The following is a 27,269-nucleotide window of genomic DNA, read 5'->3' as shown; positions in this document are numbered from 1 at the left end:
TCTAATTCCTAGTGGAACTGCATTCACTGTTTGAAATGTAAAATTTTTACCTTTTTTTTGCAAAAATAGGTGATGTTACCCCTTATCTAAAATGCAAAAATTGGCAATCTTAGATTTTCTTTCAAATTCTCAGTATTGTGCCTATAACTAATGGTCCGAATACGGAATGCCATGCCTCGATAAACTCGAAATTAAATTCCTATTCAAACTGCATTCACAGTTTAAAACTTTTGGCCATTTTTTTACAAAAAAAGATGATGTTACCCTCATCAAAAATGAGATACTTGGTTAGACCCGAAAAATGGTCCTAATCTGAAATGTTTTTGGACCCTAAAAGCACAGGAAATCTTCCGTAGCGAAAGCTCACTCAAAAAGCAAACAAAGACAATTTTCCAACCAATTTTCCCTTTCAAGCTCTTATGAGAAGCTTTCAGTTTTCCAGCTGAAACTCACCTCAGCCGCTGGCGCTAAGGATGTTTGCTTTTCCCAGGATATTCTAGCACGGCGAATCGGAGCGCATGAAATGGCAGGGACTTAGCACGCATTAAACAACATCAAAATAAACAAACAATTTCGCAGACAATTGCTTCGAGGCAGTTTGAATCAGCCGCAGCGAATTGCGGTCGAAGGACTATGGATAAGGGGAATGAGTACCACAAGAGCATGGGGTGGGATTATCCTTGTGGAAAAGTGCTTGGTCCTTCGGTCGTGTGCCGCCACAGAGATTCACAGAATGGATTTGCTCTGGTTTGGATGCAAAGCGCTAATCGATATGTACCAGACAAGGGTACACATCCTGCGTCCTGTCAGCAACTCCAACAGGGATGGCCTGCGGTTGATGGCTGCGCTTCCAACTCCTTGACACTATCAATCTGTTTTCCTTGGTTTTTTTTTTTTTTGATTTAATTGTGAGAACCATTTGATTCAATTATGCCAACTGAATGATCTCAGATAATATTTGATTTTTGGTATAGAACAACTTATAGTATAGATTGAGATATTTTAGTTCAAAGAATAGAAAACTAGATTAGAAAAGAGCTTTGATTTAAGCGAAATCAAAGCACATATTCGCCTAATTTATTTTTAATCAACATGATTAACAAATTAAAAAAAGGTAATCTGATTTCAAAGTTCAAAGTTGGTTAGATTATTATAAGTGGAATGGTTTAATTATAATTCTATTTTTAAAATGTATATTTTCGGAAACTTTTTCAACAGATAATGAAGGTTCTTAATTAGTTTTAGAAGATAAGCAACTTTTATTAACTGATTCCCACAAAGCCTGCAACTCAAATAGCTCTACAACTGTAACCCTAACTTAAATTAGCTTGTTCCATGCAGCTTAGACCCAAAGGACCTCTCAAGTAATGCTCTTATATGCAAATCAAATGGGTTTACGATATTCATTCTATTTACTTTTTGGTTTTCCCACAGTCCGTGATTTTCACTTCCTTCGGTGCACTCGTTTGAAATGCGATAATTTAATTGTGGTGCCATGACAAGTCCAACTCACTGAGTTTAGGGTTAGGATTAGAGGGGTACGTCGAATCGGAAGGGCGGTTTTCCTGCGGCAATTGCAAAAGTTAAATTAACAATCGTGTTTACATTGGTTGGTAACAAGATTTCACTTAAGGATGTCAGCTTTGTTCGCGGCACCACATACCTATCTCCCGCTCAATCGGTTTCGACTTGAATTTTGCACAGGATTCGGGCACTAACCCTCCATCAAAACTGATTACTGTCATCAGACTCATGGTAGTTCTGGATGCGAGGGGTGTGCGAAGTGTGCGCCGACGCGTGCGACAAGCAAATTTGTCTGGTAATGAAAAGGTTTGCGCATCCGCCCTGACATATTGCCGGGGTCCTTTTGTTCTGCGGATCGGACTGCTCGGGATTTTCGCGCCTCGGGTTAGGGCACGTGACCGAGCCGCCTGGCTGGGCGGGGCATTCTCCACTTTGACGCGAGTGACGTAGCTAATTTGCGAGGAAACCAAAACATCAAATAAACATAATTCAATTTTAACAATTACCCTGTGACGGCTGGTTGACAAAGACTGTGGTTTCGAGTGGTTCCTGATCCCGTTTCTCGGTTCTGGTTAGGTTAAATGATCCGTAAAATGTAGCGACCAGCTCTATCTGCCTTGGATCTAATTGCTCTGGTTCTGATTTGTCCTCATCCCGTGGGAATCAAAGTTCAGTTGACTCAGATCAACAGGTCCTTGGACCCCTATATCGTACTCCGATTACTGGCAGACTTTGTGACCCGATGTCATTGGGATCACGTTCCTACGTACGTCTGTAAAAATTGACTTTGGAAGGGGATATGGTAGGGTTATCTGGGGTAGGGTTAGACAGGTCCCCCATCTCTGGAATATTGCTTCTTGTCCCCCCCAATCATCCAAGTGGTAGACACAAACATGGCGGCTTCCTGCTGTGCGAAATATAATGGCAGAATGTCAAAAACAGGTGAAGGAAGCACAAAGTACGTGGAGCTGTAGGTAAGTCTGAGGGGGGTAGTTGGAATGGTGGGCTGTGGTTATAGTAGACTTAAATATGTCCTACAATCATAAAGAATATTTTGTATTTTAGATTAAAGGTGATAATACATTTAAATCATTTTTAAAAATTTAATTTTTCTTGTTTTAAGAATAAAAGTATGATCATAATTTGATATAAACTTTTCAGATTCAATAATACATGGAAAGCTTTATCAAAATGGATATAACATTATATCCCTAAGCCCAAGATCAGACTTCCTAAGTACCACTAAGAAATTTTTCAAAGAAAACTCGACAAATCAATTATCATAATTAACTCCAGATCAAGATCTACGCCCAGCAATCGAAGGGCAGCCAGAGGCGAATATAACCAACGGATTTCCCACAGCATCCGTTCCATTTGCAGGGGGAAAACACCCTGTACTTGGCAAGCTCCGCCCATTGAGTAGAGGACGCACGGCTACTGGCTGCAAGGACATTTAGGGGTGGAAAAGTCCTGGCCAGAGTTGTGGCATTTCCAATTGGATCTGCGGCACTATAAAAGGCTCTCAATTCCCAGGAGATGGACTCATTAAAGTTTTTAACTTATTGGATAGCGGAAGTGCATTCGAGTGTTAGGAAAATTTTAAATCGTATATAATAAGTTCGAATTAGAAAAATAAAACTTAGTGAAGAAAATTAATTAAAAATGTCGCGAAATCAACTACCAGACTCGTCCTCTTCGCCGCCCATAAGGTACGGGAATTCAACATAAATATAAAAAAAATATTTTTTAAGAAAGATATTTAATAACTTAGATTTCATATTCAGTGCTTTTATATTCCCGTTTTTTACTTTTTTAAACAATAAAAACATTTACTTAATAAAACTTGATAATATAGTACGACGCGTAAAAACTAAAATTAATATTATATAAATATTTAATACAAGAGTGGGGCAACGCCCAAAACATGTACTGACATTGGTCTGTTCCGTCGGCAACTTAACACGAAGGATGCTAATTATCAAAAATGTTCAGAAAGTTATTTATTTAGTAAACAAAATTAAATCTAGTATACAATACTACAGTACTGTATACTATACAGTATAGCTGCCAGGGCCTACGACTCAAGATTTCAGTGAATTAAATTATTTAAATAAATGTACAAAATTGTTTTTCAATTTTTCGCCTTTATAGCATGAACATTTATCCTGTAGATCTTAAAATATTTTATAAATTTTTTAATTATCATTCAAGATATACGAGGTGTGTTCAAAAAGTAAGGTGACTCTTCAAATTTCGCGAATTTCAAATTTTTCGATTATCGATTTTTTTGTTTTGTTATATTGGTACACTCTTCCCTAACATCTGTACCAAGTTTCAATGGAACATCCTCTTTTGTTTGGTTGTGAGAGGCGTAAAGTTACAAGTTATTTTGCGAGCTCGGCGATTTTTTGCTATCGAAAAATATGGATCAAAGGATTTGGATTTTTTGGCCAAAAACAACACCACAATAATGCCTCAGCCACCATATTCACCGGATTTGGCCCCATGTGACTTTTTCTTGTTCCCAAAACTGAAGATAATCGAAAAATTTGAAAAATTTGAAATTTGAAAAGTCACCTTACTTTTTGAACACACCTCGTATAACTTCTAAAAGGTTTCGATAATCGAAAAATTTGAAATTCGCGAAATTTGAAGAGTCACCTTACTTTTTGAACACACCTCGTATTTGCCTTTACAATTCAAATAAAATTTACCTCCATTTTCCCAACAGTCATTTACCCTTTCACAACTTTGATGATGATTTGATCAACGATCTGCCCTCCTGCATTTATGCGGGTCAACATCAAGGTGGTGGCGCCACCGGTGGAGGCGGTGGTGGGTCAGGAGGAAGCGGTGGAAACTCTGGGCTGCGTCTCAGCTCGAATAACCTGCGTCATATTCAGCAGCATTATATGCAGCATAGTGGAGGTAAAAAGCAATAAATATATTTCAGAATATTCGGAAATACATTTTATAAATCCAATAGAGAATCTGCTAGACTCATCAACCAATCCGATGGGGGTGCACAATTCCGGCGGTGGAGCGCCTTTGATGTGCAATAGTCCCAGTGCCAGCAGCAGCGGAGGAGGTGGCGGCAACGCAGGCTCAGCAACTCCTGGCGGAGGAGGGGGCCCAAATCCTGGCTATGGTTCAGTGGGAGCACCAACTGCGTCCAGCTACAAAATGCAGCGACAGGCGGCCAATGTGCGGGAAAGGAAACGCATCCAGAGGTCCGCCCCAACTGGGTACACCAAATGGTCTTTTCCATTTTTCAAATTCCTAAAACACCAAATTGCAAATCAGAAGTTGTAACTAACGAGCTTTCCTTATCGTTTCCTTGCGCTTTGCAGTAGCATCAATTCAGCTTTCGATGAACTCAGGGTCCATGTGCCCACTTTTCCCTACGAGAAACGTCTCAGTAAGATCGACACTCTGCGCTTAGCTATCGCCTATATATCCCTGCTTCGTGAGGTTCTCCAAACCGACTACGATCCTTTGACCTACGTGGAAAAGTGCCTGCGGGGAGAAATCAAAGCGGATCGGGCTAATTGGAATACGAGTGGTGAGTAGAGAAGTTAGCCGGAATACCAATGGTCAATAAAATGTTCGCTTTGCAGATCTCACAGCTCGTCTTTCCTGGATAAACTGGGAAAATCTCGGTGTCCATCCTGGTAGGCGAACTCTACTAACTTCATTGGCTCTATCCTCAGAGCCTTTGTGTGGTGCTCATTGCGGAATGCCATAAGCATAGATCTAGTTACGGGCTAAGCCTGTGTAAACTGCTGAAAGCACATACTTACTGACTCATCTTCCCTTAGGGTACCAAAGTCTTCTCTTTATTTTTTGATCCCCCTTTAAGTTTAAGGCTGTACATATTTTCTACAGTTACTAACAGTTAGCAATAGTATTTTATTTGAAAAGCGTCTCGGCTGCATAAAATACAAAACCCATCAGCCATTGTAAACCACTTCCACCTAAGGGAATAGTAATTGGTTGGAATGGCTTGCGGGATAATGCATTTACAAATCAATTCCTCAAATTATATTTCAGGATAAATCTTTTGTAAATAGTATTGAGTATTGGGCAACCGATTCGAGACAAACCGGTTGCGGCTAACAGACGTTTTACAGTTAAGTCAACTATTTAACAACTTTAAAAGCATTTATATATATAAAAGTAAATACACGTTTCATCTAGACGTAGACATTTACATAGCTTCCTATCAAAGTACATATACTCAAAAATAAATACTTCTTTGATCAACAAGATAACTAAGAACACAAACTGTTTGGTTGTTGGGTGAAAAGTGGGCTAAATGCTCTGCCGATGGTTAGGCATGTATATATATATATATATGTATATAAGGTCTACATGTGGAAGATATCAACTATAAACTTTTGGCTACTACTCCTAATGCATGGATATTTCTAATTTAACTAATCTGATCATTTATGTTCCATTTGAAATTTTGGTTTGGTAACTCGACTTGACTTCGTTGGCTAATACTCGAATTGTTTTGGCCTTGGCTACAATTGGGCTACAATTTGGTAATACAAATGCGCACATATATAGGTACGTACTATTTAGAAACAATTACATAATGCACACTCACAATCATGAACATAAACACAATGATACGGTTGAACTACTTTCCTAATAATTGAATTTTTCGATTGCTTCTCCAATTTGTTTTTGGTTTTGTTGCTGTTGTTTGATCTATTGGTCATTAAGCCCCTTCAACTTGGACTTTTTATGCTGGATTTAGCACAGCCACCTTACGCAGACTCTCTAGCTCACTTCGCTTCAGGCGCAGTTTGAACATGGACTCAACAAAGCCATGACAATCTGTCACAATGCTGTCCTGGATCATGGTATCCCGGAATAGGTTGGCCAGGGCGGCAATGTCATCACAAGCCAAAATGGCATTCTTATGTGTCACAAACATGGCCAGGGCAGCACGAAAAACGATCTTGTAGCCTTCAGCGAAGACGCAATCCCAGATACGTAGAACCGTCTCCACGGGCAGCACCTCAGCAAAGATGCAGATGAACCATTTACTTGCGATTACCGGATAGGGTAAACCTACAATGAAGCAGAGTTTAGGCAAGATAGTCAAGGATCATTGCAGAAATTATTTAAGGTAAACCTTACCCAAGTTATCGACCTGCCGATTGACAGCGGGAATCCGCCGAATGACCAACTCCCGAAACACGGCCAGATCCCTTAACAAGGGACAATATTTTCCACGATGTGCTTGAGCAGCCAAAAGGACTTTTCTTCGTCATCGGTAACGATCAGTAGCAAGCCTGCTATGTAGTTGAGTCCCTGGCAGTAACCCACGTCCCGGTTGTGGTGGGCATAGGCGATGAGGATGTTATATAGGCGCTGTTTCTTCGTATCGAAGTGAATATTGTCGGGAAAGGTACGAGGTAGATCGATTGATATGGAATCGCTGATTTCTTTGTCAAAGGTCTCGGTGCGCAGAAGGTTGCGAAATAGATCTGGGGAGCGGCGCTGGGCGGCGGCAGCGCCAGATATCTTCATCCAGACGTCGGGACGGTATGGACCGGGTATGCCCTTCCGAATGTACCGCTTCAATTTGGCATCCACCTGGGTGAGATCAGTATTCTGCTGCAGTATGGCCTCCCATTTCATGCGTCTTCGCGTCAGCGTCTTCAGATAACCATCCATGAACTTGGAATAGTTGTTATAGTCGAAGTAGTCGCCACGCTTGAAGCCATACTCGTCCACATCGCTAACCACGTGCGGTTAAGATAAGTAAATCCAAAAGGTGAAAATAGTGAAAAGTAATGCTATAAATAAGTTACACACCTGAACTTTGAACTGGCGGTAGCATCCATATGAACTTTTGACTAGAGTTTTTATTGCTCACAATGAATAAGTGTGGTTTTGTTCGTTGCTTGCCACGATTTCCTGTCAGCCGCTTCCCGCTCGTGGCATGGCCCAAAAACAAAAAACGATTTGGTATTCTGTGCACGTTGCGCGGTTACGTCGCTGCCTTTTCCTCTGCCTGTGCCGCTGCAACTGCAACGGATTGAACCTGCGTTAAACGTCAATAAACATTGCCTTTAACTTGGCCCTTCATTTATTTATAAGCCCATTTGGCCTTCAGGAGCACTACCTCTGCCTATGCCTCGTCCTTGAGCGATGGGTGGCCTTTTGTGCGCGCCCACTCGTCGTTGTTGTTGCTGCCTCTGCTGCTGAACTGATAACATTAACGGACCGAAGACCAAATTGGGTGGGCGGCTAGCGAACAGGTGAGGAGGGGGACGGGCGTGGGCTTATAGGGACGCTCCGCTGGGCGTGCGCTTGCAGGTGGCCGATGGTAGTTTATCTAACTGTTGTGATTTCATTGAAGATTACTGGTCCGCTTATCAGTGGGTTTAAGTTGGTTTATTTTTGTTTTTATTAGCGAATAAAATTCGCGTCTTGTGACTGGTGACCAGAGGCAGGAACTGGTGAAATGCCACAGGCAGAACTAGTTCCATTCTGCAATGTTCGTGATACGATATTTCGAACTGGCTTATAATCCTTAAACTGGTTTTAAAAAAAAATTTTTATTTATTTATATGTGTAAGTTATGATAATAAGAAAAATATTTTACTACCTTTTGTTGTTACCAATGTTGCAAATAATATTCATGAACGTTTATTTACCCGATATATCGGATAACATACACCCACACGTGATCGTTGCGCACATCTGTTGCACGAATCACCCGATGCCATCATTCCGCGTCATACGTCATTCAGTCGCACCGTGCCTTGAGAAATTACGCAATGTCTAACAACTAATGTAAAACACAAGCGATTTACCTAACAGTTGGCTAAATTCCGTGTGTATACACACTCCGATCGACCCAGAGAGGCACTACACCCAGCTTCTGACCACTTCAAGATGCTGCGCACGACAGCAACGATGGGAATCATGGCGGCGGTGGCCGTGAAAGCGGCACCCGAGCCCCAAAAACCAGCATCAGTCAGTGGGTCGGATTGCAGCCTGGTCTGCCGGCCCAGCGAACTGCCCATCTATGGCAGCCTGCGCAAGACAGAGTAAGTCCTAAGGTTCAGGTCGGGATATGTAACTTACAATTATTTTATAATTCTGTACAGACCGAAACCAGAGCGGCATCCACCACAAGACTCGGCGCTGCACAAGAATCTGGAGACCGGAGTCCGCTATGTGCGCGAAGAGGTCCAGGCTGGCTACAAGGCTGTGGCCGATCGGGCCGGCGTTGTGGGTCATTACTTCGAGACGGCCAAGGCACACACCCAACACACCATCGACCTGCTTAACGAACCCCAGAACTCCTTGCATCGCAGCGGAGCCATTGTTGTGGGCGGTCTGGCGGGATTCATCTTTGCTGCTCGCGGAGGCTTCATCAAGAAGGTGGTGTACACGGGTATAGGAGCTGGAGCGGTTGCCTCTCTGTGCTATCCTCGCCAGGCTGAGGAGAACTGCAGAGTGGTCCTGTATGAAGGCCGCAAAATCTTCGCAGTGGCTTATAACTTCATAAAGGGTGTCAAACCAGGAGACGAAGTGTCAATCGAGCCTATACAGAAGTTCCCAACCTCCCTAGAGGACCTTAAGTTCTTGGCAGGCGACCTATACGAGGAGGCTAAGGATTTGATATTCCCCAAGAAGAAGTAGGAAATGCCCTCTCGCAAAAGGGAACTTCCCAATCACCCCCAATCCGGCCGTGAAATGTGCATCGATTTAAGTTCAATGGAGCTTGGATTATTTCCCATTATGTGATCAAGCTGGAAGTAGTTATATTTTTTCTTGTTGCCAGAAATAAATTGGCCTCGAGTCCGAAAAGTGAAAATCCGGCAGCTTTGTTGTACCTGTGTGTGGGACGTAGCCAGAACCCGCTCTCACATGAAGCTTCGAGTGATTAATTGTTCGACTGCGGTAGAGGTGTTGGTGTCAAGTCAAATGTCACGCCAGTGAGCTGTTGAAAAGTGAAATCCATAGGAAAGTGCCGGCTGCGGATGTCTCCCATCTTTCGCATCTCCCCACGTGCAAATCGATTGTGCCAATCATCATCGTCAATGGCCCGCAGCCGAACATGGCGATGACTGCAAATTGTGTGAATGGTTATGACCATTCCGATGTGCCCTCGGGGGTCTACAATTGCTTTGGAGGAAATCAACTCTTATGTCGATGGGTATCTCTAGACCTGGACCAGATCTCCGAGGGCTATGTTATTTATTAGACAATATTTTCAGTAATCTTTTATTGCTCTCGAGCTTTCGCATAGCTATAGATAAACTTGTTCTTTGGGCAAGATACAAACAAAACGTTCGGATGTCTGCATGCATTTGTTTACAATAAATATAGATTTAGTTAATTGTTAAATATTACTATACTAAAATACCAACAACTTGTGGACATGCAAATGACTCTCAATCCCCCCTCTTCCCATCCCCCAAAACCCTTGCGGCTTTATATGTACAAAGAGATAATCCCTTTTTGAAATCCAGTCGATTTCCTTGTTAGACAACTTACAGCGCTAACATTTTCGCTAGACTAACTTAGTGGGCTTTGACTGTGTGTGTGTGTGTGTGTGTGTGGATGTATGTGAGTGTGCGTAAATGTGAGTGCGAATAGGGGCGTGGCAGTGGCCCACAAGGCCAAGTCAAGGTCAATGCTGTTAAAATTGTTAAATTGAAGCTAACTACGCTTAACATTCCTTTAAGATAAATCACACAAGACTTATAGATACAACTGATAAATTAAAACAAATAACAAAAGTCGAGCTGCCATTATTATAATCGCCATGTTCTCCAGGCTGATCATCATCTGACATGCTCCAGTATCCACGGCGTAAACTTGGAGATTCGCGTACAAACTCCAGGCAGATTGGCCTCAGCACAGCCAATGCCCCAGGAGATGATACCGGCTAGGAAAAAGCGACCGTCTTGGGATTTGGCCTGGAAGATAATAAGATTGTGGATTAGTATACTTTTAGTAGGACTATTATAATTCAGATCTCACCTGTAGTGGACCTCCTGAATCGCCTTGACAGGAGTCCTGGCCTCCTGTTTCGTAGCCTGCGCACAGGAATATGTCCGGAATGAATTCCTGGCGACCGGCGCGCATAAACATCGATTTGCAATTGTCGTTACTCACAATTGGCACGGATACCTAATAGAAGGGTTAAGATAAGTCAAGATAATAGAAAATAATTTTTGATTAAAAAAAAAACTTAAGCTTTGCAGTTCCCCTATAAAAATCTCTTTTATGATCTTCCAGACAATTCCTAATTGCTATCTCCCCATCAAACTCCAAACCAACGTTCATTTGCCTGCATTCAATTCGCTGCGGTTTTCATTGTCGCTGGATTTTGAGATGGAGTTTTAACTAAACCTGGGTTAACACTCACCTCCTGGAGAACGGAGGGCAGGGTGCCGCCCTCGCTGAGACGACCCCAGCCGGTTACCGTGGCGTTCATGCCAATTAGAAGGCTCTCAGTCTCGGGCAGGCAAATGGGACTGACATGCGGCGCGAATTCGAGCGGCTGCTCCAGCTTGACCAGCGCCAGGTCGTACTCGTACGTGAGGAAGCTGTACTTGGGATGCACCACCTTCTTGGCCACCCCGCGTTCAATATAGGGCAGCTGTTCCTGCACATGCGAGAAGTCGTACTCGCCCACGCGGATGCGTATCTGTGAGATGAGCAGGCTGAAAATGGAAGAGGGATAGAGATTAGCTTAAGATCCAGATTCAATTCCGGTTTTGGACTTGGGCTGGGGCTTGGTCATGGGCTGATCCACTCACTCGTCCACGCAGTGTCCGGCGGTGGCTATCCAGTTCTCGTTGATCAAAGCGCCACCGCAGCGGTGGGTGCTGGAGAATCCAAAGAAGGAGGTGCGCCGCACCGACACCTGCCAGGGCCAACGACCGAAGGCCGCACTCTTACCGCCCACGATTCGCGTCTCTGGTCGCGCCAAAGTCGGCACTCCGCACTCTGCAATTGCAGCAATAACAAATTGCATTGTCAAGTTGGATTTTTGCAACAGTCAGCAATACATTTCTATGAAAGCGATTTGGTGTTTACTTTTTGGGAAGGTCTTTTTCGAACATCACAAATTGATATTTTTTATCAGTTAAAGAAATTTTCATTCATAAATTTGTTCTATCTTACCATATTACTCAAAAATGTAAATTTACTCAAATCATTAAAATTAGTATTTAACTACAATAAAGTCAATTTGGGAAAACATTTTTATAAATTTTCCAAAAAAATTGCTTTTGAGTTCAATAAAATATCAAAAATATCTATAAGATATCTATCTACAATCTTATTAATGATACTAAAGTTTATATTCCCAAGTGCATGGGATTTTCACTTACCACTGCGTGCTGCTGAGATGGTCTTCACATGGCCAAGAGCACCGGAGTCGGGGCTGGAGGAGTCCGTTATCTCATTGGTCTCGATGCCGGAGGTGGCCAAGACCGGCGGACGATGCGTGGGACGTTGGCTGCTGGTGACGATTCCGCTGCTGCTGGAGCTAATCGGCCTGGTCGTGGTGGGTGTCTTGCCCGCAGTGGTTGTAGAAGTTGAGCCCAAGGTGCTGGAGATCGCCGTGGTAGGCCGCTGGTAGGGCCTTGTGGGTTTGCTTGTCGTGGTCTTTTTCGTTGTGGTGGCCGGTGTGGTCGTCCGTCGAGTAGTTGTTGTCGTTGTTGTAGATGTCGTCGAGGTGGTTGGCGATGGCCAAACCGAGGACGAGGATGCGGCTAATGATGTGCCCGGCGACAGCTGCAAGGCAGGCCAAAGTGGTAAACATTATGCTAAAATACTCGACCAGGCTGGAGAGGCAAATCATTCTCCATTCCCGTTTCTCATTCCCCATTTCCATTCTCATTCCCATTCCACGCAAAGAATCAATTTTTCATTTCGCCGCTAAATCTGCATTAAGTGGGAAACTTTCTAGGTGAACAGATGAAAGCCTAGATGCTCTAACTAAGGAATCTAAGATTTCTTAACTTCTGTAAGCTTGAATGAAATTTTAACAAACAAATAAGACATATAATAAATATATTCCGAAAGCTTTAAAATATGTCACTGTTTCACCTGTCTCATTTAAATTTTCTTCGAAACTGAAACCGATTCTTTTTCCTGGACTTTAAATTAGCAAGAGCAAGTGGCACGATCTGTTTAAGGTACCCTTTTCCTGGAAGAGTCTTAAATTCCACACACACCCCTGAGAGCGGCAGGCGAATCTTACATCAACTTTTGGCTCCAGCTCCGCATTGTGCAAACAATAAAATGTCCCCCAAGGCTGTGGCCTGCCATTATGGGGCTGAGGTTGAGGCTGAGGCCCAGTCCCAGTCGAGGAGTAAATGACCTCGTGGCTCGTTTGTTTCGCTTTCGACATCAATGCATCACCCAGAACCCAGAACACACAGAACCTGAAGCTGAACCTGAATCTGAACCTGGGACCCAAAGTCGAACCAGACTCGTATTTACATACCTGCGGCCTGGTGGGGCGATGCGGCGGCTGGGGGTGATGCGTCTGGCCTGGCCAAATCAGCGACGTCGTTGATGTCGTCGAGGTGGACGTTGATGGTGCACCGGACGGTGGCGGAGGTGTCCGGTCGTAGACAATCGGTTTCTTTGTGGGCTTCGATGGTTTCGAGGGTCGCGCGGGCATTGGCAAATTGACGATGCCGGGCTTGGTCCAGCCGGTGGGTCGCGGCTTGGTAATAAAGCTCGGCTCGGTGGTCATCTGCCAGTGGTTCTGCTGATTCTGCTGATGCTGCTGCTGGGTCGATGTATGCCAAATGCTATCTGCGGATGGTATTTGTTTGTTACAATTCATGCTAACAATGCACCACCGTTGGGCGGGGGCGCCAAGCCTCCTCAAACTCCACTTACTGGGACTCGAACTGGAGCTGGAACTAGAGCTGGGATGTGAGGCGGAGCTTTGCAGATCCGACGCGGTGGTGGGCTTGCTCTGGTATGGCGGCGGATGCGGGCGTGCCAGAGTTCCCTGATGGTGTGGACCCGAAGGACGAATCACAAGGGTGCCAGCGCCATGAGGACGTTCTATGGTGGTCATGCCACTGCAGAGTATAGTAGAAGATATTTTATTTTTATAAATATTTTATTTATTAGTTCTCATAGAATGAACATAGATAGTGATTAATTAAATCAAACTATTAATTACCCAATCTCTTACCTGATCATGGGCTTGTAGGGCGCCGGAGGACGCGGACGGAGCGTAAGCGGCTTGGTGGGCCTCGTGTAGGAGAAGGCGGTCTGCGGCAGGACGATGTTGTCGGTATAGTTGTGCGTGCAGCAGGAGCCGAACATGAAGGAGTCGACGCACATGCCCACGTGCCTGCCCTCGGACTTGATGCACTCCCACACAAACATGCAGGTGCCCTCGACGCGACCAAAAGAGCATGGCTTGGGGCTAATCTTAAAGTTCTGGCCGCGCTGCAGCTGTTGCATCTGTGGATAGCCTTCCAGACGGTGGGGGCTGCGGTAAAAGCCACCGGTCATGTCATCATCCTCGTTGGAGGTGGGTGAGCCCAGGGACAGCGTTTCGAGACTGTCGGGCGGTGTGATCAGCGCCGCTGCTGCCGTGGCCAGACAATTGACTAAGATTAAGGCTACTAATACTTCTACTATTTGGTCTAGACTGCGCCTACTCCTCGCCGCAGCTCCTCTCGATCCTTGCGAGCCCGCTGCTCTGTTGACTAGCCAATGCCGTTTGGGACACATCTTGGTGGCTGCTGCTGCTATGCTTCTGCTTCTGCAAGGAACCAAAGAACGGGCATGACAGTTTTCGGACATTAGTCTTGTTTCGCCTGCCGGAACCTATCCACCAGAACCCTGTTTAGTCCACTCCTCCCTCTCGACCCCCCTACTAATTAAGCGCACTTGTCGCAACAAAAAGTGGCAGAAAAAAAAAACCCAAAGTCAGGCAACGATTTCTACTCTTTATGATTGTTGCTACTGCTGCTGCTGCCGCTCCTGCTTCTGTTGCAGATGTTGCCGCTGTCGTTGCAGTTTGTTTTTGTGTGCTGCTCGCTGCTGTGCAGTCAGTGACTGGTTTAATTACAACTTTTCACTTTTGCTTCATAATCAGCTTTTTTCGTGGCTGTTGTCTTGTTTTATTGTTGAACAAGACTGAACAAAATTTATTGCGATCGCACGACGGCAACGACGACGTCAAACGACACATGCTACAATTAATAATTTCTTGTCCCAAAAGCAAGTGCACTGCTGCCCCACCCCGCTATTCCCAACCATGCCAACATCCCAACTAACTCTTGGCTGCAGCTCATCAAAGCGGAATCGTTGTGGCGTTTTTTCAACAAATTTAATTAAAGTTTAACCAATCCATTGCTGGCCAAATTAGATGTTTGCCTTTATGGTTTGTAACCTAAACTGGTAGCACACATCGCTGCCTCCTGTAGGCAGGCAGCCACCACCTGCCCCCCATTCCCCTCCGGTTGTCAACTCACCTGTGTCTGAGTCTGGGTCTGATTAAAGTCGCTTGCTTCATCGGTAACGTGCCGGGCGCATGTCTGCAATGGATTGCAAGGAGAATAGTAATAATCAGTATGGTTAGCAGAAGTCGGTTGTTAGAAAATCGTATGCTTTTTTTTTTCGGTCTTTGGTTTTTTTTTATTGTGCCAAGCTATGTTTTGTGCTGTCGAGAATGCTGGGCGGAATGTGGCCGGCTGTAATTAGTGGGCTAACTGCGGGATATATCTAACTATATGCGGTCATGCATATGGCCATGGCGATGGCGATGGAGTTAGTGCTGCAAATGGCCCACCCACCAGACAACCCACACTCACGAGATTGCAGTATTAGCCAGCCACAGATCGTAATCGCCAAGATCGCCATCATAATGATGATTATAATTGGGAGACTGTGGCGGAAGGAAATGTGGCAGAAGTTGTTGGGGCATGTGTAAGTGGATGTGCTGACAGCACATTTGGGGGCGGGATCGTGGCAATTATGCGACACTTAAGAATATTATGCAATTCATGGAATCGGAGATGAAGGAACTTAAGATTGGATAGATGTTGTTGGTGGTGAGTAAATGTTCTGTGATCGACAGAATGATATTTTTAATGGCTTAATGATACATAAATCTTGGGAAGCATTTTAAAAGGAAAATATACCGTTGTATTTAAAGGATAAATTAAAAGCAAGCACCGTTGGAGAAGATATTTACGATTCCTGATTCTACATCAAAATTTCTCTGTCATAAAAATCTTTCTTTTTTAATTGTTAATTTCAACTTTCATGGGAAAATGTAGATACCCAAACATCTTTGATCCAACACACATCAAACATGCTGAACTCGAAGCATGCCCCAACCAAATCCCGTTTATCGCCTAATCATCTTAATGTTGATTATAATTACAAATCGTTTGAATGCAATTTGATACCAAATACTTTGTGCACATCATTGGCTTGGAAAACGCTTCATGTCCATGTTGATTGAAACCGAAATTGATATTGATGTTGGAGTTAAAGTTGGAGTTGGAGTTTGAGTAGATGTGGAAGTGGAGGCTTATATGCTGCGGATGAACATGTGCCACGAGATTAATTTCAGCTTTGGCCACGAACATTTTTCCCCACATCGTGGCCGACTTCGTGCCGTGTTCTCCATGGGCCTCTCGAATCGATTCATCAATTGACCGGCCGGGTCCAAAGACTGCTCAATGGACTCCATTGAGTCAGAGACGCAAACGAAACGCTAACGTTAGCGCTCACTCCTAATAACTCTATTTCCAATTGGGAGAGGGGGTAAAGATGTGCTTGCCCGTGCCACACGCCGTCTATATAGCTGTATAGCTATATATATACCGATCCATTCGGCGCATGAACCGTTGGAAATCGATTTCGTTACGTTTTCATTTCCTCAACGAAAGCAGCATCCAGTTTCTTCTTAACTTCTTTGCTTTTAGTACTTTTGGGCTTGGTTTTTTTTTCGCAGAGAGTTAGTTCGTAAAGAAAAAAATACCCGAAACGTAATTACCCCGTTTAAACGCCCCAAAAACAGAAGCAAAGGAAAAAAGTAGCAGTAGTGGTAGCAAGTCCAAGTAGCAACAGCATTCTCTCGTGCTAATGACTATCTTTAGGAGCCCAAAACGAGCCAAAGACGGGTAGCAGCAGCGGTCTGACAAACAGTCAAATGGGCAGACATCGACTCTGGCCCAGACAGACAAAGCCTCAAATTCAGCCAGCCAGAGGCCAAATAATTTTCCAGCAAAATGCCACAACTATTAGAAAAATGTTATCCGAACTTGGCCGACTCTCAGCCTGACCTGCTAGAGTTTTGTCTGTGATTTTGGGCACTCGGCAATGCTCACTGACAAAAATTTTATAGACTTAAATTGATTACAGATTTAAATAGGGAATAGAACTATTGACCTTATATCTTTGGCTTAGATCAGCATTGAAGCAAGTCAAAGATTTTTGAAATTTCATTTTTGGAAAAGTAGTTTTATAATTGGTTCTGCTCTAGATTTTACTTTCATTTATTTGATTTTAGTTTTGATGTTTTTCCTGTTTTCTAGACCTCTGTTTCCGTATCATAAATTTTATGTTTTTCTAGGAATTTTCTAAAAATCTCTTAAGTAAAAGCCCCTCTTTTGCTGAGTGCAAGTACGTGCTGAGCAGCTCAGCTCAACTCAAAGCTGGGCCTGCAGCAGCCGACTTAGTGGAAGAGAGTAATTGTAATAACAATTGCGCAATTTGCGTCAGTCACTTAACTTCCTCCGCCCCCCATTGCTGCCCTTTTCCACCGCTATTGGCGTGTGGTAAAGTGAGGAAAAGTCTCAGCCCGTTTAGTTAAGAGCACTCCTGTCTGGGGGCATCGGCATCTGGCCAGCTTTAGCATCAGCTTCAGGTCCATCTCCAGCATCAGGTATCAGCTTTGTAGGATGAGGAGGAAGACTTTTACCCGGTAGGCGTTTTGTCAATCGGTTGGCGATCGACAGGCGACGGCACAGATGACAGGCCGCCCAGGCTAATGAAAAAGATAAACAACTGGATCACACAAGCCACTAGCGACTTAAACAGCCTGACACGCAGCACGCTGGTACACTGTGCGAAATTTATGGCTCCTTATAACTTTTTTTAATTATTAAAGATATATGCCCAAAATGGTTGTATAAGCTAGCCATTTCTAATGAATTTTATTAAAGCAATAAACCATCTCATAAGTTTATGCCAAAACGTTTTTAATCTTTATATGGCCAATAAGATGTCTCATATAAATATGAAAAAATCTATGCAAGTAGTGAACATTTCTCTCTGTGCCTATAGGAAGGGTTTCTTTCGATGGGGGCATGGGGCAACTGAGATGAAGCTGGGCTGGCGGCATCTTTTGAGATAGTGAAAGAGGGATAGTGAGCGAGAAAAAGTGAAGAAGGGGCTCGGAGCTTGTTATAATCACTGCGCGTAACGCAAACACAATTTTTGAGTGGCCGGCCATGTGAAATCCATTCCATCCATACCTGGAGGCGGTCACTCGATGCTACAAAAAGGGGAATCTAAGTAAGAGAATCTGAGAGAGTCTGAGAGAGTGCGATGTGTGAGTACTTAGAAGAAGAAACAGTGAGGGGGAAAAGTCGTTGCACCTGAGACGACCGCTTATCAATGTGAAAATCAGTAAGAACTAAGCGAACCAGTCTCAAACAGCGGAAGCATCGCAGTAAATTGAAAGAAGTGTTTAAAATCTCGTTATAACTGAGAATGGCTGTAGGAAATATGGAGCTATAGTACCGAGCATGATAAATGACAGCCATTTGATATAGGGATTAATGGCCAGAAACCGTTTTACGAGCCTAGTAAAAAGTTCTTGATGAATATTATGGATGGAGGCCCGTGGTTTTATATGGCCCAGGCATATGCAGCTATGATATACCAATGATGCCGTGAAACATGACATCACTTTAAGATTAAAAAAAAAAACAAAAAAAAAAACTTATCCTTCACCTAGGCTATTAATTTCACTTGGGAAAAGAGTTAATTTTATGACTGTGTTTACATCAGTGGAACAAACCATATTTATGGTGCTATAAACTAAACAATTTTCTTAGCTTTTGTAAAAATTTTGTTTTTATTTTTTATGTTCAATGCATAAATTAAATCCCCGAACACTTTCTAATAGAGTTATTAAATGGATTTTTCGCATTTTCTCGCTTTTCCACGACTTTTGTTGAATTAATTCGTTTACAAGTTGTAAATATCACAGGATGCTATTTATTCCCCAACTTTCTTACTTTCTTTTTGTTTTTCATTGTGATCTCTTTTTTTTTTTGAACGCATTAACAAACTTTATGGAGCGACTGTTTAAAGCCTGGCGCCTATTACCTGTTAGCTGATTGAAAACATAAGCGAGCGAAGAGCGTTAATTAATTGCATTGCAGCCTTGTGATGCATTACGCATACGCAATGTGGAACGTATCCTCTGGCGTGGCATTGGCCGGGGCAACAATTTCGGTCCGAAATAAAAGCAACACGTTTCCAACCTGTTAAGTGTCTGAGACTGGGCCACAAACATAAATCACCGCCAGAGCGGGCTCGGTTTCCCCCTGGTTTATTAACCTCACGCGGCTAATGGCCAGTGGTCGATGCTTGGTGGCCAATGGCCAATGGCCAGTGGGCATGGTCAAGTGCTATGCAACCTGTGGCTGCCTCTCTGCTGCACTTGCACCTTTTGACTGACCGCAAAGTTTAGAGTCTGCCCCAAGGGCCCCCAGCTGTTATTGTTGTTTGTCTGTTTATGTGTTTGTTTGTTGGTTTATTTGTTTGTTTTTCCCTCCTTTTTTCTTTGCTTTTGTGAGGCATGGGCTTTCCCGCTGCCAGAAATGAAAAACAAAAAAAAACAAGGGGTGAACTGGCTATCTAGCTGGCCCATTGTCCAAATATTTACTTTGTCTTCTTGGCCAGGCTCAAGCCGCATGACGGTGCAGTTTTTAAGGTCGGGTTCTAAAGTGACTTCTCGTAATTTATTTTCCACTCCTCGGCATAATTAATTCGGTTTTCATTTCCAGTTTTGCTTTTCCCCTAGCACCTATTCTAAATGGCTTCATTTTCGATTTCATAACGGTCACTGGTTGCCTAAAAGCTGAATGGATTGGTAAATTGAAAGACCTCATTTCGGGCACGATCATGACTATCGGGACCAGTCCCTTGAGGAAGTTACGGCAACACGTGCGTAACCGTAACGCATCCAATTGGCCGTAAATGAGGGCCTAAATCAGGCCAAAAAAAAAAGAGCAGAAATAAATGTAAAAAAGTAACAGTCTCTGCATTGCAAACATAACACTTTCAGTCAGACAAAAATACCAGGCAAATATGTTTAAGCAAAAAGTCGTGCAGACGGGCAATCACTTTTTCAGCTTCAGTTGGTGTGTGACAATTTGACAGATTGAAAGTGAAAAGAGCTCAAAGTAAATGTCCCTAAGTGCTGGGGCACAGGGATAGATAGCCACCGCCTTATCGTTAATTTGCATGAAGTTCACGTTGCCATCACTTTGTAGCACGCCCCAAGCTATTGGACGGATCCCATGGATATATGGACTCAAAATCGTGGCCCATCCAGTGGGTCAATCAGCATTCACTTGTCCCATTCGCAGACAACTCGAGTGGCAGGCAGCTAAAAAAAGGGCCTCCGGGCAGATGAGCTGCAGAAAGTTAAGAAAAGAAAAGTGGCGAAAATATAGAATGGAGTTCCAAAGTGCCACAGTGCCACATCAATTGAATCCATTCACACCTCCAGACTCATTTAAACTAGATCTCTGGCTCTGTTGGCGAAGAGTGTCAAGAGTGTTAATTGCTGTGTCCGCAATTAATGCAGAAATAATTATACATTTTGCCGCTGACTGTGTTTGTGCCATTCATAATCACAGACCATTCGTTCATTCATTTAGTTGGCCATTCATTCGGTTAGCTCGGTTGGCCAATGATTAATCCAGCAATTGCATTCATCGTCTAGACTTTAATTGAGGCTTATAGCTGTAAATAGTATCTGTGTTGATGTCATAAAATCAACATAATGGCTAACAATCGGATGTGACCCGAAACCTGGTAAACTCTTCTCTCATTATTCTCATTTATTGATTGACTGCGAATGACATTTATGGAGTAACAATGGAGTCGCTTAAATAATTCTCAAAGGCAAGTCTTCCTCTTGACCCTGATTATTATGCCTTTAGAGTCATACTTTGTTGTTATTGTTTTCGGTGGGAATTTCTTGCTCTACTCTGGAATTATACATTTCTATATTTTCGGGCTCAAGGGCAGGGAACCACAACGATTGCCTCATAAAAGTTAAGTTCTGGATTTTACTTAGGTTAAACCGGGGCATGACATGGAAGCAATGTTGAAACTCAGAGACTTGTCATCAAGTTTAAGGTTTCTTTTCATGAAATATAAGAAAAATGCAATTGTTTTGATTTTATTTCCTAACATAAATAATTATTAACCTGAAGGCTTGGGCTAAGATTTGGTTTTATAACAATTAGGTAAAGTTGAAATGCAAACCTAAGGCCACTGCACTTTTATTGTATAACTGTCCCCCTAAAGCCAAGGTCTTTCAAAATCACCGTAATAATCAAAAATTAAACTATCGTACTGATATTATTTCACCATTTCCCAAAAGCGACAGAAATGTTTGACGCATTTAAATAATTTTGCGCCTGAAGTTGTACAAATGGAATAATGGGTTCGGAAAATTATATAACTGCTGGAAGCAGCCAAAGGCAGTCGAAAAGACGGTCACAGTTTGTTGACTGCTGACTGCTGCTGCTGCTGCTGCTGCTTGCCAACAGTGCAATATTGGGCCGAAAGGCCCAGAGACACCGAAATTGGTTAAGAGCAGGAGGACAAATTTGGTTTTACGCGCAAGTGAATTGCGCTTTATGAGCGCTCGCTTTGATTGCCGCACGATGGTGTAGTATGGGATATTATAGATGGGAATGTATAGGATGGAGTGGGTTGTATATATGGTATATGGTATATGGCATATGGCATATGGAACCACATTGCAACAATTATTCTGCTCGATGACTTTCGCTAATAAAAACGACACACGCTGCGGCAGAAGATAGCCCGAGGTTGACACAACCCAGACAGTCTGAGAGATGACTTCGAACGGTGGGGGGAATTTTATAACACTCCCAGCCGGATAATGGCCTCTCTGGATTTACAGACTAGACACGAAATGTGGCAACTATTGCGAAATTAGAATGGCTGGGCAAATTAAGCGAGGCCAGGAGCATAATCAAATTCGTTAGGGGGGAAAATTACACCTGCCAACGATTATAAAACAAATGTTGATGTTAATTTCGTGGTAAATGCATATATTAAGGGAGTTCTCAAGTTGCTAGAAGTGTTTTTTCTAAATTGGACAACCTAACCTAACGGGCTATTTCCTAATTAAGCGACTTGGTGTGGAATAACAAAAGTGATCATTAAAATATTAGCCTGGGCTGAGAACCATAAAACACTAAAAGAATTTTTCAAAGAGTGAGAGAGAGGGAGAAGGGTTCTGAAAAATATTAATCCAAAATATTTAAAAAATGGTTTTGTGTTGATGCATTTTTGGCTTATCTAAGAATGGCATCGTTAGTTTTTGGTGCTAGGTGAAAGCTTAGACAGTAAAGACAGAATTAATACTTCAACTTACTAGACTTTCAGTTCAGTTGCGGTTGAGCTATTTGGCTTTGATCGTTAAATTAACGCCTTGTTTTAAGTGTCTGGTAAATGTTTAACTATCTATCTATTTTCGTTTTTTTTTTTATGGATTATTAAATTTGATTTTCACTCTTTGCCATTTTGGTCACTTGGCTGGGAATTTTTCTTTAACGATTTATCTCTCCGATTGCTTTTATTTTAAAGATTTGCACGCACACTATTTTCGGGAATTTTCGTTAATTATTTTTCTTTATTTTAGAGTCGCGGACTTTCCATCGTTTTCATGGTCAATAAAACACAATTATTCCTCGTGTAATGGCAATCAAATTGTAACGAAAAATTTCTTTTCGTTTTTGTTTGCGATTTTTGTTTCTCCTTTTGTTTTTAACAATTTTGTGTTTAATTGATTTGCATTTCACTGCCAAGCCGTAAAACTTAACTTTTGTTAATAAATGTGAGCTAGTTTTTTTTTGTTTTGTTATTTTTTTTTAAGCTGTAACAACAATCACCGCCACACTCTTAATTAATTGTTGCTGAGAAACCTTTATTTGATTTTTCCCCAGCTTTAGCTTTATTTGTTTTCTTTATTGCTGCGTCTCGAACTGAAAAATTTATTTCGCTTGTGATTGAGTTGAGCTTTTATTGCACCGCGATTTTCCTTGGCCTTTATTGTTTTTCACTTTTTGTTTCGGTTGATTTCTTTTTATTTTCTCACCGCCTCTGCAGACGTGGGCGTTATTGTGGGCTGCAAGACAAAACAGAAGTAGAGCTGTTAATGGAAATGGGCCAACGATCGAATTAGAAATCAGATGCCCAGCATCAATTTTTCGGCTTCACTCTCCGTCTCGATCTCGACCTGCCGAAATTTATGCAAAAAGCCCTCGACAGCCATGTGATTAGGCCAAAAAACCAAAAAACACTAAAAACCAAAAAAAAAAAAGGCACGGTCCGTTCTCCGGACCCTATTTGCATTCGATTCGCTGGTAGCCAAACGGAATTGCCAAAAATTGATGCATATCAGATGGATCGTGGGGAGTCCATTCCACCGAACAGGTTGGAACACTGGGCTCTGGCTTCCAACTAGGCAAGCGGCTGCCACTTGCCCAGTTGGCCTGTTAGACCCAAATTGACGACTATCTTGAGTTATGAGGCGTTATGGAAATGGAAATTGCATTTTACATTCGCGGACCACTCAAAAGTGACAGTTGAAAGCGTCGACGACGACGAAGATTTAACGAATTAATGTTTCGTGTTTATAATTTCGGATCTCTGATTCGAAAGTGACAAACGTTGTGGCAGGGGGGGTCCCCTCCCCACCAATTGATGGCCTCCTAATTCAAAGATGCTTAACTGGGTGAGAGACTAACACTATCACATCAGTAATTGGACTAACAAATTGAGTTTTCTCTGGCTTGAGGAAATTAGTGTAAATTAAAGCCACATAAAAACAAATTCCTTTCTTTTGGGAAAATGTTGGGGGCTTACAAAAGGCCATCAAATGCTTGCTCTTACCAAAATAAACTTAATGAGGCATTAACTTTGAGCTAGTTAGAATTATAACTTAGAAAAACTAGTTTACCTAACAACTTTTTATTTAAACGAAAACCATTTTCAATTTATAATTAGTATAACTATTAAGCAAATAAAAATCAAAAGTTTATTAAGGAAACGTTAATGAAAAACCAGTAACTAAGCCATAATCAACTGGATGTTCTAACCATTTTTTTTATACCTTTCCATTTCAATCAAAGTCAAATCAATGGTACTTTATTATCTAATTAACTGCCTAATTATTTTTATATTTTTTTTATAGTTATAATTAAGCTTTGATATGGGAAAAACATTAAACTGTAAAAAAAATATAATAAATAATGTTCATATTATTAATTTTCTTTATGATAATAATTTGCAGTTTACCACTTATTTCCCTTGTTTATCTTTTCTCTTTGGCAATTGCACTTGCAACCGCTGGAAAGTCTGAGATTTCCCCCACCTTCAAGACACCACAAGAATCACTTTCAGCTGGCTCAGACCGCAGCTTCCTGCCCCTTTGGCCCCTTAACGCTCCCTGCCCCCAGTGGCCAGTGGCTCATTAAATGTGAATTTGCACTTCTTTGCCGCTTAATGGTATGCTTCCTTGTGGCACGAAGACTGCGACGACGTCGACGACGACGACGACGACTGGAAGTTGTCAACGGCCAACAATTAACTGGTGCATCGCCTCAGTGCCACGCTGCTCTTGGCCAGTTGGCCACTCTTGGCCCGATCTTTTGTGTTGCCAGCCCCTTGCCTTAATTGTGCCAAAGTGCTGCCAATTTTTATTGCCGACTTATCGCTTGATTTCCCCCTACCACCCTTACCCCCATTGCACTTTTCCACCATTTCGCGGCTGCTGTGTTGTACTTCACTTAATGAATCCCGTTAGCCAGTTGCAGCCGCAAGTTGATTTTTCGCAACGCATTCGCAGAACAAACATCAAACTGCTGTTGCTTCTGCTGATGCTGCTGCTGCGGACTCCATGGAGCGCTATCAAAACTAATTTATATGCAAATGCAGTTCAAGTAGCTGCAACAAAAGACAAAGTCAAAGACTTTGGTGTGGAGTCCCTGGTGGAAAATTCACGGCACCAGTTTCAACGGTGGAAAAGTCTTCAATAAACAGTGGGAAGTAAACAGAGTTCTGATCTGAGTTCTTATGCCTTCGATGCACAGAAAGAAATGAGATAGTAATTGGATTTTATATAATGATATATTGGGGTTGCAGATATAGTTTAAGAGAGTGTTCCTGCTTAACATCCCTTATTATCTTTTTACACTTTTTCAATCTTAAACCTTCAAGTTCTTTGATTTTTGAATAAATGTTTTGGGAACAAAAGGAAAAATGTGTTAAATTTTTTACATATAATTTTCAGTGCTTACTATGAGTTGGAGGCCCATGAAAAAACGTTTTTCTAATATCAAGAAACTTTTGTCAAACTCTAAAAAAGAGTTACGGAAAGATGAAATCATTGTTTCATTATTTGGCTTTAGACTTTAAAAATTGTTGGGAAATGTAATAACTTGTTGAATGTTAAACAATTCTAGAAAATTATGGACACTTCCAAACTTTTTTTTAGAATTAGTTTTAAAACACTTCAAAAATATTGAAAGGACTATTGATATTTTTTTTTCTTCGTGCCACTTGTACTCTCAATGCGAAAATTCTGGCTGCAAGGCAAAGAGCCAGCACACACGGCATGATTTACCGTAGAGAACAACAAAGAAATTAATTAACTGCACTTGTATTAGATGCCTGTCCGGCTGGCTGCGAGTGTGTTGCATCGGTGAGTATCTGTGAGTGAGTGCATTAGCTTGGCAGTTAAATGCCTCACGAGCAAGTCGCCCAGCCCGCGAGTTGGCATTTGACAGTGTCGGGAGCAGGAAAAACTGGCTGCCGCGGCATTAACTCACTTTGCATTTATTTGCAGCTGAAGCTGAAGCGTTTTTCGTTGTTCTCGCTTCGTGATTTTGTTGTTTCGTTGTTTATTTTTTCTCTTTTACTGGCCAACAAGTGGCAAGTTGAGCAAAGATTGCAGTTTACATTTAGCCAAAAGACTGCGACGCGACTAATTAGTGCTCATGTCGCCTGCCAAAAGTTATCGACCAGGTAGCCCAGGGTTCATTATCCTGTCTAGCTTTTATCCTGCTGTCAGCATTTGCTGCGACCGATAAGGTTTTTATTTCTTAATTAGCAGCCAGCCAGTCGCAGTGCTCCAGTTTGTTTCGCGCCCCTCGGGGTGTTAATTTCAAAATCTCAACGCGTGCCGCAAGCAGAAAATGCTGCTGCTTTTGCTGCTGCTGCAATGCGTTGACAGCGAATGCAATTTGAACTTGATGGCCGGCAACGTGACACGCATATTAAGCAGACTCTTGGAGCTCCGGTTTTGTAATATACGAGCAGTATGCATATGTGCGGCGTTGCCGAGGCGGCGCTTTAAATACGCACAAAGCGGCTCCGCATGCGCAATTAGTCGTGATTGAGTCGCAAGTTTGTTTAAGCATCGAGAGCAGAGGGAGCACAAGATGAAGAAACTACGGCAAAATTACTTCGAACATGGGCACGAACGTGGAAAACTCTCACTTTTCGTTGGCTTTATGTCTTAACAGTTTTTATTTTTTTTTTTTTAAGCATTTTGTGTAATTTTCGATTAACAATTTCGATTAGGTTTTGCGTCTTTTTGATTGATTGAAATGTCTTGTCGGTTTCGGTTACTTCTTTTTATAGTTTCTTAATATTTTTTTTGTTTATTTAATGATTTTTTTTTTTTTGGTTTCTAGCCTCTGGGCTGAATGCTAAAGTGTGTAACAAAAATTAGGCACCTTTTTGTGTATTTCTTCTTGTTGTTGTTTTTAATTTCCATACAGAATGTATGTGCGAACCGAAAAAGCGAACAGTAAACAGCAAACAGCAGACAGAAAATAGCGAAATCGAAACCGAATCCGAATCGGAAACCGATCTGAACCGCACTCAAGCGCTGTGAAAAGCAAACTGCGGCCGGCAAAGCATCAGCCAGCGCATAAAACTGCGCCAGGTGCCAAGAGAAAAGCCCCGCTCGAAGAGCGTTTGGATAAGAGAGAGAGAGAGGAGCCAAAAAACAAGGAGAACCACACAGACGACGGGCCCATAAGCTTCGAAGAGAGATTTATGACGGACAAGTTTGTGCCTTAAGTCTTTCGTTTGAACAGCTGATTGCGAGAGCTCTTTGGCTGGCAAATTGATAAGTGCACAAATGTTTACGGCCGCAGCGACCTCGACCCCCCAGGCTCACTTCTGGGTAAACAAATAGCCGTGTGCGCACCACACACACACACACACAAATTTTGGCCATCAATTTAGCACGAATGGTTTTTGGCCACTTTCCCGCCCATTCTCAGACTTTGTCACTGTTAAACCCAACTCCCCCCTCTGAAAAGCACACCCCCACCTTCTTGGGTGATTCATGGTTTTGCGATTATTTAATCTCCGTATTAGCGCAAGCTCTTTTATTTGGCGACCCATGTGCGGTT

General features: G+C 42.5%; 4 protein-coding genes across 6 annotated transcripts; 2 read left to right on the top strand and 2 right to left on the bottom strand.

Moving 5' to 3' along the window:
• The first annotated feature begins 3,098 nt into the window (after positions 1-3,098).
• On the top strand, positions 3,099-5,317 carry LOC108116406 (class E basic helix-loop-helix protein 22). Of its 3 annotated transcripts, none has more exons than XM_041818658.1 (5): positions 3,099-3,233; positions 4,256-4,452; positions 4,511-4,754; positions 4,875-5,086; positions 5,142-5,317. In XM_041818658.1, the coding sequence occupies exons 1-5, from the start codon at positions 3,187-3,189 to the stop codon at positions 5,267-5,269; spliced, it is 828 nt and encodes a 275-aa protein (XP_041674592.1). In that variant the 5' UTR covers positions 3,099-3,186; the 3' UTR covers positions 5,270-5,317. The 3 variants fall into 3 exon arrangements, with proteins under 3 accessions (XP_041674592.1, XP_041674591.1, XP_041674590.1); XM_041818657.1 differs by having other exon boundaries at positions 4,511-4,769; XM_041818656.1 differs by having other exon boundaries at positions 4,511-4,781.
• Positions 5,318-5,413: 96 nt separating this feature from the next.
• On the bottom strand, positions 5,414-8,018 carry LOC108116405 (growth hormone-regulated TBC protein 1-A). Its single transcript, XM_017228283.2, is given in 4 exon segments — positions 5,414-6,606; positions 6,676-6,753; positions 6,756-7,279; positions 7,357-8,018. Coding segments are annotated over 4 exon segments (963 nt in total). The 5' UTR covers positions 7,386-8,018; the 3' UTR covers positions 5,414-6,274.
• A 258-nt stretch (positions 8,019-8,276) lies between these two features.
• On the top strand, positions 8,277-9,370 carry LOC108116407 (MICOS complex subunit MIC27). Its single transcript, XM_017228287.1, has 2 exons — positions 8,277-8,597; positions 8,658-9,370. The coding sequence occupies exons 1-2, from the start codon at positions 8,443-8,445 to the stop codon at positions 9,193-9,195; spliced, it is 693 nt and encodes a 230-aa protein (XP_017083776.1). The 5' UTR covers positions 8,277-8,442; the 3' UTR covers positions 9,196-9,370.
• A 109-nt stretch (positions 9,371-9,479) lies between these two features.
• Positions 9,480-26,740, bottom strand: LOC108116404 (serine proteinase stubble). Its single transcript, XM_017228281.2, has 11 exons — positions 26,583-26,740; positions 22,217-22,969; positions 15,024-15,086; positions 13,730-14,308; positions 13,426-13,613; positions 13,022-13,338; positions 11,901-12,306; positions 11,325-11,514; positions 10,931-11,228; positions 10,543-10,692; positions 9,480-10,478 (listed from the first exon to the last, which is right to left on the bottom strand). Exons 3-11 carry the CDS (start codon positions 15,062-15,064, stop codon positions 10,344-10,346), a joined length of 2,304 nt encoding a protein of 767 aa, XP_017083770.2. The 5' UTR covers positions 15,065-15,086; positions 22,217-22,969; positions 26,583-26,740; the 3' UTR covers positions 9,480-10,343.
• Positions 26,741-27,269: the final 529 nt, after the last annotated feature.

The sequence above is a fragment of the Drosophila eugracilis genome, unplaced genomic scaffold (assembly GCF_018153835.1).
Source record: "Drosophila eugracilis isolate 14026-0451.02 unplaced genomic scaffold, ASM1815383v1 contig_367, whole genome shotgun sequence".
In the NCBI taxonomy this organism is placed as follows: domain Eukaryota; kingdom Metazoa; phylum Arthropoda; class Insecta; order Diptera; family Drosophilidae; genus Drosophila; species Drosophila eugracilis.
The sequence above is the reverse complement of the archived record's forward strand: the minus strand, read 5'-3'. Positions and strand labels throughout refer to the sequence as shown.